The 15,372-nt window shown below is 46.5% G+C and overlaps 1 protein-coding gene across 8 annotated transcripts in view; it reads right to left on the minus strand.

Annotated features, from left to right (window-relative positions):
* The window catches only part of PER3 (period circadian regulator 3), a 109,202-nt gene that overhangs the window by 6,159 nt on the left and 87,671 nt on the right, over positions 1-15,372 (minus strand). For 7 of the 8 annotated variants that reach the window (XM_040326473.1, XM_040326477.1, XM_040326478.1 and 4 more), the window contains 4 exons: positions 14,115-15,001; positions 12,436-12,628; positions 7,684-7,882; positions 3,872-4,022 (listed from right to left, as the gene is read on the minus strand). In XM_040326473.1, the coding sequence (XP_040182407.1) occupies positions 3,872-4,022; positions 7,684-7,882; positions 12,436-12,628; positions 14,115-15,001 (1,430 nt within the window). Of the gene's footprint in view, positions 1-2,549; positions 2,712-3,871; positions 4,023-7,683; positions 7,883-12,435; positions 12,629-14,114; positions 15,002-15,372 lie in introns of all 8 variants that reach the window. The other variant, XM_040326475.1, reaches the window with a different exon arrangement.

Raw genomic sequence — 15,372 nt, forward strand, 5'->3', positions numbered from 1 at the left:
CGGTTTCTACAGACTTTGAAAGCCTAGCGAAAAGGTTGGGCGGAATCCCATCCCAACGGGCATCCGACAACATCGCTAGCAAGGAGACGGTTTGGTATTCTTGCCTCAAAGCACTTGCCTGAGACTAGCAGAGGCATCTCTTTATGGATCTTTCTTTGTGCACTGGGCCAAATCATTTGGGGGGGGTGGGATTATGGTGTGGGGGGAGGGGGGATTATGGTGTGGGGGGGGGGGAGGGGGGGATTATGGTGTGGGGGGGGGGGGGGGGGGGGGATTATGGTGTGGGGGGGGGGGGGGGGATTATGGTGTGGGGGGGGGGGGGAGGGGGGATTATGGTGTGGGGTTGTTTTTCAGGGGTTGGGTTGGCCCCTTAGTTCCAGTGAAGGGAACTCTTAAGATGTCGGCATACCAAGACATTTTGGACAATTTCACGCTCCCAACTTTGTGGGAAGAGTTTGGGGACGGCCCCTTCCAACGTGACTTTACACGCACATGGGGGCAGATTCAGAAAAAGATCCGACGGTCGGATCTATGCGGCCGATTCATAGAATCAGGTTCCGCATAGATCTCCCTTAGATCCGACAGGTGTAAGTGACTTACACCGTCGGATCTTAGGCTGCAATCTCACGCTGGCCGCTAGGTGGCGCTTCCGTTTGTATACGCGAGGAATCTGCAAATGAGTACTCGGCAAGAAAGCTCTGCCAGCAGTTTTCTTGCCGACAAAACCGAGCGTGTGAACGAGGCTTTAAAAAAAAAAAAAAAATCCTGTCCCCGACCTTTGACCCCCAACCTTGACCCAAACACTAACCCTGGGGCTGACCTAAATCAAACCTTTTATTTTATTTTTTTCCTCTCCTGCAAGGAGAGAGAGAAAGATACAATGTATCTCTCTCGTCCATTCACAAAGAGAGGAGACACAGGGGGGCGGGGCTTCACAGTGACTCATCACTGTGATAGCCAATCAGAGGTCATCACAGCAATCAAGTGACCTGGAATCAGACGTTCCGGGTCCCGATCGTTAGAATTGGGCCCGGGGCCCCTGTGCTGGGAGGGCGCTATGCGGGCACGCTCCCAGCACAAAGGAAGATACACAAAAAAAAAAAAAAAGACCAGCCCAGTGGGGCCGCATATTTGCATACAGTCAGCGTGAAGGGGTTAAAACGATCTTGCGCACATAAAAAGGACGCAGGGGCTTCAGCTGTTCTTCTTAACCACTTCCCGACCTCCGCATGTAAATGTACGTCCACAATATGGCACGTACAGGCACATGGGCGTTAATGTACGTCCTTGCCTATTAGAGGGTGGGGGGTCCGATCGGGGACCCCCCCCCCCCGCTACGCGCGGCGGTCGGGTTCGCTCCGGGACCACGGCGCGGCTATGTTTATAGCCGCTCCGTCGCGATCGCTCCCCGGAGCTGAAGAACGGGGAGAGCCGTATGTAAACACGGCTTCCCCGTGCTTCACTGTGGCGGCGTCATCGATCGAGTCATCCCCTTTATAGGGAGACTCGATCGATGACGTCAGTCCTACAGCCACACCCCCCTACAGTTGTAAACACACACTAGGTGCACCCTAACTCCTACAGCGCCCCCTGTGGTTAACTCCCAAACGGCAACTGTCATTTTCACAATAAACAATGCAATTTAAATGCATTTTTTTGCTGTGAAAATGACAATGGTCCCAAAAATGTGTCAAAATTGTCCGAAGTGTCCGCTATAATGTCGCAGTCACAAAAAAAATCGCTGATCGCCGCCATTAGTAGTAAAAAAAAAATAATTAATAAAAATGCAATAAAACTATCCCCTATTTTGTAAACGCTATAAATTTTGCGCAAACCAATCGATAAACGCTTATTGCGATTTTTTTTTTTACTAAAAATAGGTAGAAGAATACGTATCGGCCTAAACTGAGGGAAAAAATAAATTTTTTATATATATTTTTGGGGGATATTTATTATAGCAAAAAGTAAAATATATTGCATTTTTTTCAAAATTGTCGCTCTATTTTTGTTTATAGCGCAAAAACTAAAAAACGCAGAGGTGATCAAATACCACCAAAAGAAAGCTCTATTTGTGGGGAAAAAAGGACGACAATTTTGTTTGGGAGCCACGTCGCACGACCGCGCAATTGTCTGTTAAAGCGACGCAGTCCCGAACTGTAAAAACACCTTGGGTCTTTAGGCTGCATATTGATCCGGGGCTTAAGTGGTTAAAACCATCAAGAAGCCCCCTTTCAGCTGAGGACCTGCAGGCAAGCTCTACATTGATATCTACAGAACAGAAGCATGCAAGAAGCTGCAGTTTATTAAGCCATACATGAATAAACTGGGATTACGTTGAACAGTTTGGGGCTTCCAGCAACCCAGAGGCAGCCAATCATTTTCTCAGCCTTGCAAGAAAGAGGAAAGCGGTCATTGCTGGCAGCAAAGGCGTGTCCCTCCTTTTCTCGGACACGCCCCCTTCTGTGACCGCAGTGATAGTAGTAATCCTTCCTTAGAGGAGTAAAGCGGTGGTAAACCCCAAACCATACATGCATTATACTGCAGCTTACCAATCATCAGATGCTGTGCCTGCATTAGTTTCCTTTTATTAGGCTTTTTTTCTCCTCTGTATTCACCTGGTGATCTGGCCGGTGACACACCTCCTGTATTAGCGTGTCCCCAGTCTGGATGAAGGATAACAGGGGGCACATTTTGACAACAGCACTGGCAGTCTAGGGGGGACGGGAGCGTTAAATGTATTAGCAGATTTAAATGCACTAAGAAAATTGAAGCCAAATTCCAGCTTATACTTTAGAAGCAGTCGCAGCAAGCAGTCCCCCCCCCCCCCTTTGAGATAAAAGCTTTTGCATGAATAAATAAAAGCGGAGCATTGTAAGCACCCCTGTAGATGGATTGTCTCATCCATGTAAACTGATGCATTCTGCTGGAGAGCTTGAAAAAAAAAAAAAAAAAAAGCAACAGACTTGCTGGCTAGATCACCAGGTGAAAAATAGAAGAAAGGAAAAAAAAAGGGAAAACAAATGCAGCCATCGCATCTAAGAACTGGTAAGCTTGCAGGATAATAAACATTGGCTTTTTGGTTTAAAAACCCCTTTAACCCCTTCAATACCGGGCACCCCCCCCCCCCCCCTTCCTGCCCAGGACAATTTTCAGCGGCGCCACACTTTGAATGACAATTGCGCGGTCGTGCTACACTGCACACAAACTACATTTTTATCATTTTCTTCCCACAAATAGAGATTTCTTTTGGTGATATTTGATCATCTCTGTGGTTTTTATTTTTTGCTAAACAAACTAAAAAAAAATACCAAGATTTTTTTTTTTTTCGTTTGTCATAAAACGTTGTTTTCCCCCCTTCACTGACGGGCACTGATGAGTTGGCACTGATATGTAGAATTGATGGGCACTGATGATGAGGTACTGACAGGTGTTACTGGTGGGCAGGGATTGGCACTGCGGTGGGCACTTGCAGATTTTATTATTGGGGCACTGGTTTGCAGGTGATTGGTACATTTGGGGGGGGGGGGGATGTGCTGACTATCAGCACAGACACCCCCCCTGAAAAAGAGAGCCGCTGATTGGCACTTCCTGTCAGTGTGAACCGAGAAATGCTGTTTACCGGCACTTCCTGGTTTATGATGATCAGATGTGATTGGTCATAGTTGTTCCCTTGTGCGAAGAAGTCTCTGACATTTTCTTATCACGATCGGAAAGGTGGCGTGTCAGACTGACACGCCGCGGGCACGCGCCGGCATGTTCTCCTGCTGGACGTCAAAAGATGTCCAGTCCGGATGACAGGACCACTTCCCGGATGACCGGGCAGGAAGTGGTGGTGGTGAACCCTGAGCAGGCAGATGCTGGTTTTCCGTACCTTGGTGTCTATCTCTTGCGGGATCGTGCGCGTTCGGATCCAAGAATGTACTTCCGCCAGCTCCTCCTTTTGTTCCTCTGTGAACCAGGGCTGCTTGCTGCGCATGGCCGTTAGCTTTTCCAGATCTTCTTTCAACAAGGTCTCCCGATCCCTGCAAAAGGAACAGCGAGAGCTCAGGAATAAGAGAAGGGTCCAGGGGCCCGCTGCTTAAAGAGCCCGCCAAGGAGAGAAGTGTGGCAGGTCCAGCGGGCAGAGCAGCAAGGCGCCCGCAATTCATAGAAACAGAAAAATATACATATAATGTGTGAAAACAAAATAAAAACAGACACAATCCTTCATAGAAACAGAAAAATATACATATAGGCCCAGATTCTCAAAAGAGATACGACGGCGCATCTCCAGATTCGCCGTCGTATCTCTGCCCAGCGCCGTCGTATCTATGCGACCGATTCTTAGAATCAGTTACGCATAGATATTCAATAGATCCGACAGGTGTAAGTCTCTTACGCCGTCGGATCTTAACTGCAATTTTTTTTTTGCCCGCTAGGTGGCGCTTCCGTCGATTTCCCCGTCGAGTATGCAAATTAGCTAGATACGCGAATTCCCGAACGTACGTGCAGCCGACGCAGTAAAGTTACAACGTTTACGTTAGGCTTTTCCCGGCGTAAAGTTGCCCCTGGGTCTGTGAGGCGCAGTCAATGTTAAGTATGGCCGTCGTTCCCGCGTCGAAAATTTAAAAAGTTACGTCGTTTGTGTAAGTCGTCCGTGAATGGTGCTGGACGTCATTTACGTCCACGTCAAAACCAATGACGTCCTTGCGACGTCATTTAAAACAAAGCACGCCGGGAAATTTTAGGGACGGCGCATGCGCCGTTCGTTCGGCGCGGGGACGCACTTCATTTAAATGAAACACGCCCCCCTACCCGCCAAATTTGAATTCCGCCGGGTGATTTACGCTACGCCGCCGCAACTTTACAGGCAAGTGCTTTGGGAATAAAGCACTTGCCTGAAAAACTTGCGGCGGCGGAACGTAAATCAGATACGTTACGCCCGCCCATTTTTATGCCGATCTACGAGAATCTGGCCCATAATGTGTGAAAACAAAATAAAAAAGACACAATCCTTCATAGAAACAGAAAAATATAAATATAATGTGTGAAAACAAAATAAAAAAGACACAATCCTTCATAGAAACAGAAAAATATAAATATAATGTGTGAAAACAAAATAAAAAAGACACAATCCTTCATAGAAACAGAAAAATATAAATATAATGAGGGAAAACAAAATAAAAAAGACACAATCCTTCATAGAAACAAGCAGTCCCATTGTTGGAGGTCACCAAATGAAACTAGTTCTAGATTACTGCATTATGTTTATTATTTTGGCAAAAGTGATCTTTGAAGCCCAACTTTCCACACAATCCTGTATAATAATAATAATAATAATAATAATAATAAATAATAATAATAATTGCCTAAATGTGGCCAATTAGTGGGAAAGTAGCAAAGAGATCTTACAGAAAATGCTTTTCTCTTATCGTCCATGGACGGACACAGCTCCTTAAATCTTGACAAGTGGGTTATGTTCCCTGTTTACAGGAGAGGTCCTCTCATGTAAACAGGGAACATAACCCACTTGTCAAGATTTAAGGAGCTGTGTCCGTCCATGGACTCAGAGAAAAGGATTTTACGGTGAGTACAAAAAATCCTATTATTACCCTTCCCACAGAAGACATCCAAGTCAAGTGGTTCTTCAAACGTCCAGTCCCTTAAAACACCCCCCCCCCCCCCAAAAAAAAATATAGGGAAGATACACTATATTTCCAAAAGTATTGGGACACTTGCCTTTCTTTACACGCACATGAACTTTAAAGGGGTTGGTAAAGGTAATTATTTTTTATTTATTTTTTTGAATAACAAACATGTTATACTTCCCTCCACTGTGCAGCTCGTTTTGCACAGAGTGGCCCCAAACCCTGTCTTCTGGGGTCCCTGGGCGGCTGTCTCGGCTCCTCCCCGCAAGAACCAACCCCCTTCATGCGAGCTCTCTCCCATGGGGGTTAGTTCTTCCAAGCGCGCTCCCGTGATACAGCCAGACTGTATCACTCGGCCCCGACACGCGGCGTCATTGGATGTGATTGACAGCAGAGCGAGCCAATGGCTGCGCTGCTTGCAATCAACCAATGAATGAGCCGAGAAGCCCGGCCGAGAAGCCAGCACGTTCACGGCGCGGGACTTTCGAGGGGTCGGGTAAGTAAACGGGGGGACTGGAGGGCTGCTAATCCTCGGATGTTTTTTCACCTTAATGCAACGTGTACCTTAACAACCCCTTTAATGGCACCCCAGTCTTAGACCCCTTTCACATTGTGACACTGGGTCGCTTTGCAGGCGCTATAACGCTAAAAATAGCGCCTGAAAAAGCCACTGCTGTCTCTCCAGTGTAAAAACCCCAAGGGCTTTCACACTGGAGCGGTGCGCTAGCAGGACGGTGAAAAAAAGTCCTGCTAGCAGCATCTTTGGAGCGGTGTGTATACCGCTCCTGCCCATTGAAATCAATGGGGCACCGTGGCTGGTTTTTAACCCTTTCTCAGTCGCTAGCAGGGGGTAAAACCGCCCCCGCTAGCGGGCAAATAGCGCCGCAAAATTGACAGTAAAGCGCCGCTTTTTAGCGGAGCTTTACTGCCGACACCACCCCTGCGTGAAAGAGGCCCTAAGTCCGTAGGGTTCAATATTGAGTTGGCCCACTCTTCGCAGCTATAACAGATTCAACTCTTCTAAGAACGCCGTCCACAAGGTTTAGGAGGGTGTCTATGGGAAGGTTTGGTAAGTTTTCACTGTCTTACATGAGGTACGTTTTTACGCTCTTCTCTTGCATAGAGAGTTTTACAGTAGACGTGATCTTAACAAATAGGGCCAGATTCACGATGGACTTACGACGGCGTATCTCCATGTACGCCCAAATCCGAGCCGTCGTATCTATGCGCCTGATTCTTAGAATCAGTTACGCATAGATTTGGCCAGGATACGAGCGGCGTAAGTCTCCTACGCCGTCGTATCTTGGGTGCAATATTTGCGCTGGCTGCAAGGGGCGCTTCCGTAGATTTACGCGTCAAATATGTAAATTAGGTAGATACGCTGATTCACGAACGTACTTAAGGCCGCTACGCCTTTTACGTAAGGCTTGCATATATGAGGCGTAGGTAATGCAAAGTATGGACGTCGGCAAGCGTATCTTTTTACGTTGTTTACGCAAGTCGTACGTGAATGGGGCTGTTACGTAGGTTACGTTGACGTCACAGGCATTGAGCCGGCGTAACTTATGGAAAAAATTTGACGTGATACTGAGCATGCGCCGTTCTTTAAGCGCGTCATTTACGTGGGGTCACGATTGATTTAAATACAACACGCCCACCTCTTCCACATTTGAATTAGGCAGGCTTACGCCGGCCAATTTACGCTACGCCGCAACTTACGGAGCAAGTGCTTTGTGAATACTGCACTTGCCCGTCTAAGTTGCGGAGGCGTAGCGTAAATAGGATGCACTACGCCGGAACAAAGATACGTGCTCCTACGTGAATCTGGCCCATAGTGTTTAGATTCAAAATATCTTCTTCCAGCCACTTTAAGTAGAGCTGGAGAGCTAGAAGTGATTTTGCTCAATTTTGAAAACAAATTACTCCTCAGTGCTTGTAGCTGTCAGTGAGGGCGTGTGTGTTTGCTAAAAAATATGTAAACATTTTAGGCTTCCATAGGCTGAGCCCAGTTCTACATTAGGACAGTACTTAACCGCACAAACCTTTGTGGACTCACCTCTCAGGTACTTGATAGGTCATCATGATAGGGGAAGGTGTACGCTCTATAACAGTCCATATAGAGTCTGCAGCAGCAGCAGCCTTGGGGAAGGACTCCGATTCTGTAGCTTCCTGGCGTTTGTGACCCTTCTTGGAAGTGTCGGAGGACTTGCTAGCAGAGGACTTGCTAGCAAAATACTTGCTGCTGTTACTGCTCCCTTTAGGGTTTTAGAAGAAAAAAAATAAGAAAAAATAAGATATAATATAAAATAAACACCCATGAAGAGCTACTGTACATGAAATCTGACAACGGCAACTAAAAAAAGCTCATCTAAGGCCATCAGCTGGTGAAAGTTCAGTTCCTCCTCAGATAAGTATGGAAAAAAATAAATATAAATATAATGGGGTGGATTCAGAGAGCAATTACGCCAGCGTATCCATAGATACGCCGCGTAATTGCTGAGTTGCGCCGGCGTATCTACTTTCTGTATTCAGAAAGCTAGATACGCCGACTGTAGCCTAAGATACGACTGGCATAAGTCTCTTACGCCGTTGTATCTTAGGGTGCATTCTGACGCTGGCCGCTAGGTGGCGCTCCCGTAGTTGTCAGCGTAGAGTATGCAAATTGCATACTTACGCCGATTCACAGACGTACGTGCGGCCGGCGGTAGTTTTTTACGTTGTTTGCGTAAGTCGTCGTAACGTTGCTCCTGCTATTAGGAGGCGCAGCCAATGTTAAGTATGGACGTCGTTCCCGCGCCGAGTTTTGAATTTTTACGTCGTTTGCGTAAGTCGGTCGCGAATACGGATGGCCGTAATTTACGTTCACGCCGAAAGCAATGACGTCCTAGCGACGTCATTTGGAGCATGCGCACTGGGAAATTTCGCCGGCGGCGCACGCGCAGTTAAATCGTCGCAGGGACGCGCCTGATTTAAATTGTACACTCCCCCTTAGCCGCGGAATTTGAATTCCACCGGGGGAGTTACGATCCGCCGGCGCAAGTTTGGAGGTAAGTGCTTTCTGAATACTGCACTAGCCTCTCAAATTTGCGCCGGCGGATCGTAAATCAGATAGATTTACGCGGATCTAAAGATCCGCAACTCTATCTGAATCTACCCCAATATAAATACTGTATATATTTATATATCTACTATGGACTCATAGCTAATACACTTTCGCAGGACAACTGTCCCGCTATAGGACAAGAAATTGGAGCGCCATCCAGTCGAATATAGAGGCAGCTTAACAAAAATATAAAGTACAAATGTTACAAAAAAACACAACATTTTTGCAGTGCCCTTACTACACAGCATTCCTCTTGCACACCATTTTCTGTAATGGGTCCAGATCATAAAACAATAATAATCTCCTGCGCTTGGGTGTTTAGTCTATAGAAAGGTGGTGCGACCAACTCTAAAGCCTGTAGTCTCGCAGCCCTCCTCAGAACAATGGGTATTCTTGAAAGTGGAAAAAAATGAAAAAAAAAAAAAAAAAAAAGAGGGCGCATCGACCTTGTGCATTACCAATGGTCGAATTTTATTAAAAGCGTAAAAAACAATGTTTATACAGTGGAACCTTGGATTACGAGCAAAATCCGTTCCAGGAGAATGCTCGTAATCCAAAGTACTCGCATATCAAAGCGAGTTTCCCCATTGAAGTCAATGGAAACGTAAATAATTTGTTCTGCATTGACTTCAATGGCATGCAATACCGCATGCGGCCAGATGGGGCGCTGGAGAGCCTCAGAAACGTCCATAAAGGCCCGAGGACAGTTTGGCTGACCTGGGAAAGACTCCGTTCCTGAGCCTTTCCGAGGTCAACTGAGCTGTCCTGAGTCCTCTGGCTTTTCCGAACGGCTGCGATCGGCGCTCCCCCCACCTCAGGCCAAAGGTGATACTGCACACCGCTTTGGCCTGAATCCTGCTCATTTCACGAAACACTCGCAAACTGAGTTGGGATATTTAAAAAATACACATCGCTCATACTGTGAAACACACATTAACCGCGTTACTCGCAATCCGAGGTTCCACTGTACTCACAAACGAGCATGTAAAAGAGGCTTGTCAATTGGTCAGACTGCGTCTCTAGACACCTGTACATCGGATGTCATGTTGACGGGGATCAGACGATATCCCAAATGGCTGACGCGTTTCAAGGGCGTACCCTTTTCTTCAGAGCCTAGACGCGTTTCAAGGGCGTACCCTTTTCTTCAGAGCCTAGACGCGTTTCAAGGGCGTACCCTTTTCTTCAGAGCCTAGACGCGTTTCAAGGGCGTACCCTTTTCTTCAGAGCCTAGAGGCCCAACATCAGGTCTGGTGTACAGGTGTCTAGAGACGCAGTCTGACCAATTGACAAGCCTCTTTTAGACAGTTTTCTATCCATTTACAAACTGATCTTTCCAAACATGTTTGTGTGGTGTTCAGGACATTCCTCTTGATGGGGACGACATACCCTCTGAGGGAATTCAAGAGTCTGGGGGTAGGAGGGTTGCCAAATCACGAGGAAAGGCCAAGAGAATTTGGTTTTACACATGGAGTTTACGTGTTCTGCTTCTGGAGCCTTTCTCCTTGCACGTGTGCAGCCCAGTCCCTACTTGAGCAAAGAGCCGACCTTCAGCAACCACTGGATAATCATTCTCTCTGGCAGGGAACACCTACAGGTTTACAAGACCCAGTGCCGCACCTTTCTTCTAGTTCCAGCTTAAGAGTCAGGGGTCACCTGAAGACAGCCACAGTTGGTTCCTTGTCCACAGCCTGACCACACACCCCCCCCCCCCAGCACCTAAAAGAGCGTAACAGAAGCTCAACAGAAGAACAACTTCTGGGTTCCATTGCTTGCACAGTTATGCAAACCAAGAAGCTAAAAGATGGCATGAAAAGCCAGGCCTCTGACAAGTGTCAGACCTTGGGTGCCTGCTGATTCTCAAGCTGTAGAGTTGGCTGGATAGGGAGCAGAATGAAGGCTTTCAGAAGTAAGCCTGCACAAACTGAACTACAAAATGTACATTTTCAGAATCTGAATGAGACCAGATCTCTTTAACCACTTAAAGACCCCTTCACGCCGATATACGTCGGCAGAATGGCACGGCTGGGCACATCCACGTACCTGTACGTGGCCCTTTAAGCCCAGCCATAGGGTCTGAAGCTCGGGGGCCGCGGACGCAATCGGTCCTCCGGAGCTGAAGAACGGGAAGAGCTGTGTGTAAACACACCTTCCCCGTTCTTCACAGTGGCGCTGTCATTGATCGTCTGTTCCCTGATATAGGAAAATACCATCAATGACGTCACACGTCCCGCCCCCCTACAGTTAGAAACACATATGAGGTCACACTTAACCCCCTTTAGCGCCCCCCTAGTGGTCAACTCCCAAACTGCAATTGTAATTTTCACAGTAATCAGTGCATTTTTATAGCACTTTTTGCTGTGAAAATGACAATGGTCCCAAAAATGTGTCAAAATTGTCCGATGTGTCCGCCATAATGTCGCGGTCACGAAAAAAAAAAAAACGCTGATCGCCACCATTAGTAGTAAAAAAAAAAAAAAATTATTAATAAAAATGCCATAAAACTATCCCCTATTTTGTAAACGCTATAAATGTCGCGAAAACCAATCGATAAACGCTTATTGCGATTTTTTTTAACCAAAAATAGGTAGAAGAATACGTATCGGCCTAAACTGAGGAAAAATATATATATTTTTTTAGATCTTTTTTGGGGGATATTTATTATAGCAATTTTTTTCAAAATTATCACTCTATTTTTGTTTATAGCGCAAAAAATAAAAACCCCAGAGGTGATCAAATACCACCAAAAGAAAGCTCTATTTGTGGGAAAAAAAGGACGCCAATTTAGTTTGGGAGCCACGTCGCACGACCGCGCAATTGTCAGTTAAAGCGACACAGTGCCGAATCGCAAAAACTGGCCAGGTCCTTAACCTGCATAATGGTCCGGGTCTTAAGTGGTTAAAGAAAGCACTGCTGGAATTTGTAATCAATAAATATGGCTGCCCCCCATATAAATATAAGATTAAAAACAGAAACAAGGTAATTGAAACAATAAAGGGGGTTGTATGGGTTCATTTTTTTTTTTAAAATAACAAACATGTCATACTTACCTCCACTGTGCAGTTCGAGTGGCCCCCGATCCTCCTGTTCTGGTGTCCCACGGCAGCTGTCTTGGCTCCTCCCTGCAAGAGCTAACCCCCTCTGGGAAGCTCTCTTAAGGGGGTTACCTTGCGGGCGCGCTCCCGTGTGATACAGTCAGCGGCCATAGCCGCCGGGTGTATCATTCCCGCCCCCCAGGCGTGCCGCATCATTGATTTGATTGACAACAGCGGGAGTCAATGGCTGCGCTGCTATCAATCATCCAATGAAGAGCCACCTCAAGCTGGGGGAAAGCATTGCGGGATCGCGCCCACAGGGATTTGGGGCTTAGGCAAGTATAACAGGGGGGCCGGAGAGTGCAAGGTGCATAGAATGCATTAAGGTGAAAAAAACACGAACCCATACAACCCCTTTAATACAGATAGATGAGCCGATTCATCATAAACTGATCACATTCATATAAACTAAAAAAATTATTAAATGAGCGGCATCTGATTGGTTGCTATAGGCAACACAGAGACTTTCCTTAGTCCAGTTATTATACACGAGGTCCGGTGTATTGCGGAGTCCATTGTTTGAGCATGGTTAGACTAGGATAATGGATACTTACTATGGCAAATCTATTATTTAGGTGACCAAGGAAAGGAAAATGTCCAAGGGAATCATTACCTACGCCACTTCCTGAAGTCCTGTTTGAGGTAGAACCGTTGGAACCAATCCCCAAGGAGCTGGAATTGGCAGATCCGCTTGCTGAAGCCGCTGACCCAGTACCAGACTGGGAATCCTCTTGTAGCAAGAGATCAAAAAGTTCACTAGAAGCAGAGTGGCTGTCATTGTTCCCGCTGTCCTCCGCGGCGTCCGTCTGTAGAAAGAGACACAGAGAAGATTTGTTAGATTCTTCTTAGAGAAAGAACTAAGACTGGGACAACCAAATAGGGTTTTAGTTTTAGTAGATCAATAATGTGTTACAATTTCACTAAACCCCTTCGATTTTAGTAGATTAAAACGTACTTGAGATTTTAGTCAACTAAAACAATTCAGATGACTAAAATACGACTAAAACGGCATTTAAGTCAAAAGATGGCTGAAACTAAATCAAAAATTGATGTCAAAATTAACACTGGTTACAGGGTGACAAAGCTCTATTCCTGTCTCCTAATGGAGCTCCTGTATTGTCACATGGACTGTCGATGGGGACTACAAGTGGCCATTTTAACCACTTAACAACCGAGGACGTCCATGGACGGTGATATCTGAATGATGGGTGCAGCTACAGGCATCATTCAGATATCACCGTCTTCAGCCAGCGATTCTCTGCACGATAAGAACGATCAAAGCGGGAGATCCGCCGCTTGATCGTTCTTATAGGCAGCGCCGCCATCCGGTGCTTCTCTGGGCTCTCCCGTGCCATCGGGGGCCCGGAGAACGAATCGGCCGGCGCTGGCAGGGAAGCATAGAGATGACTGGTGACCAGATGGTCACCAGTCATCTTTATGACCGTCGTAGGCCCGGGCGCGACGTTATGACGTCACACCCGGGTACCCGGAAGTAAACAAAGCCGCACTCGCGGCTGTCCGCATGAGATCTGTGAATTTTATTTCACAATCTCATGCTTTCCAGCCTGGAGGAGAGATGTGGGGTCTTATTGACCCCACATCTCTCCATAAAGAGGACCTGTCACACTGATTCCTATTACAAGGGATGTTTACATTCCTTGTAATAGGAATAAAAGTGATAAAAAAAAAAGAAAAAAATAAATAAAGTGTAAAAATAAATAAAGTAAAATAAAAACTTTTTTTTTTAAAAGCGCCCCTGTCCCCGGTAGCTCGCGCTTACAAGCGAACACGCATGCAAGTCCCGCCCACATATGTAAACGCCGTTCAAACACCACATGTGAGATATCATCGCGTGCGTTAGAGCGAGAGCAACAATTCTAGCACTAGACCTCCTCTGTAACTCAAAAATAGTAACCTGTAAAAAAAATTAAAGCGTCGCCTATGGAGATTTTTAAGTACCAAAGTTTGGCGCCATTACATGTGTGCACAATTTTAAGGCGTGACGTGTTAGGTATCTATTTACTCTATTTAACGCACAAAATACAAGCATGGTCCACATCAAAAAAAACCACTGAGAAATGCCTTCCAGCCATGGCTGGAGTGCATGTAGACCGAAAGGGGCTGCAAAGAGGGCACAGGAGCTCAGCCGCATTGGGGTGCAACAAAGGAAGAAAACAAACAAACAGGTGAAGAGCATTTTACTGCTACATTAGTCCTTTGATAACACTTCCTTTGGTCATTAATTACAAAGCCAACCCTAAACCATTATTAAAAGGACAAAACATAACTCACACATTTGATATCCGACTGGTTCTCTGCGTTGGCTCCCTCTTGAGGCTCTGCCGGTTTTGGTAATTCCTCCTGAAGGAGGACCAATTGCAGCGGAGAGCTGCTTCTAGAGTGACTGAAGAGGTGTGGATCTTCAATTTGTGCTTCCTGCTGTCCCTCAGCAGACATGGGGGATGAGGCTCGAGAAGTTGGGTCCACAAAGTCTGTAGGGATCTGGGATGGAAAATTCTGAGGGGCGCTGGGCATTCCAGTGTACGGATAAGCTGGTGGGCAGGGGTACTGGGAAGGGAAGAAAGGCTGAGGCATCTGTGGGTTCATGGTTGGGTTCATCTGTGGATTCATGGTTGGGTTCATCTGTGGATTCATGGTTGGGTTCATCTGTGGATTCATGGTTGGGTTCATCTGTGGATTCATGGTTGGGTTCATCTGTGGATTCATGGTTGGGTTCATCTGTGGATTCATGGTTGGGTACATGTTGTAGTTGGGAAGAAAAACAGCCATGAGGGTACCCATGTACGGGGTGGGGAATCCCGGGAAGGTCTGCATGTTGTAGGAAATGTTGGATTGCGGTATGGACTCCGGGGTCACGGATGAGTTGGTACAGTCTCCTGCCACTGTCGTAGTCATCTGCGGAAAGCCCGGCATAGAAAAGGCTGGCTGGATTGGGATCATCATAGGAGGAGGGAAAGCCATATTTGAAGGGCTTGGATAGGAAACTTCGGACGGTGACCAAGACTGCGGCAAAGGACCTGACCTCCTCGGCCGTGGCGGCAGATTGGGATGAGAACCATTACTGTCCGAAGATTCCATGGGTTTCTGCCGTTTGTGCTTACCCTGTTTTTTCCCTTTCTTCCAAGCAGCTGGAGAGGTCTGCGGAGATGAGTGTTCACCTGCATAGATAAACAACATCCAATCAAAATACTTTGAAAAAAAAAGAAAAAAGAAAAAAAAAAGTCGACAGTGGCCTAAAGCCATCCAAATCTCCATTTCATTTTGGAGTGTGCAAGGTACTGGATAGCATAAAGCATTTTGTTGTGAAAGCCCAACTGAATAAACCAAATACATTCCAGGTGCATCAAACCAATAGATGTGCAAAGTTTTATAGCTCAATTTCTTTAAAAAGCAGCCACAGCCTGAGTAGAAAAGCCCATCCCTTGCCAGCATGCTGCAGGAAAGGAGACTTTTGTCCTCTGTGTGGAAGATGTGGTCTCTCTTCAGAGGTCCGACAACTCCCCTGCTGAGTCAGAGATCTACAATGTGC

The sequence above is a fragment of the Rana temporaria genome, chromosome 10 (genome assembly GCF_905171775.1).
Source record: "Rana temporaria chromosome 10, aRanTem1.1, whole genome shotgun sequence".
Lineage (NCBI taxonomy): Eukaryota > Metazoa > Chordata > Amphibia > Anura > Ranidae > Rana > Rana temporaria.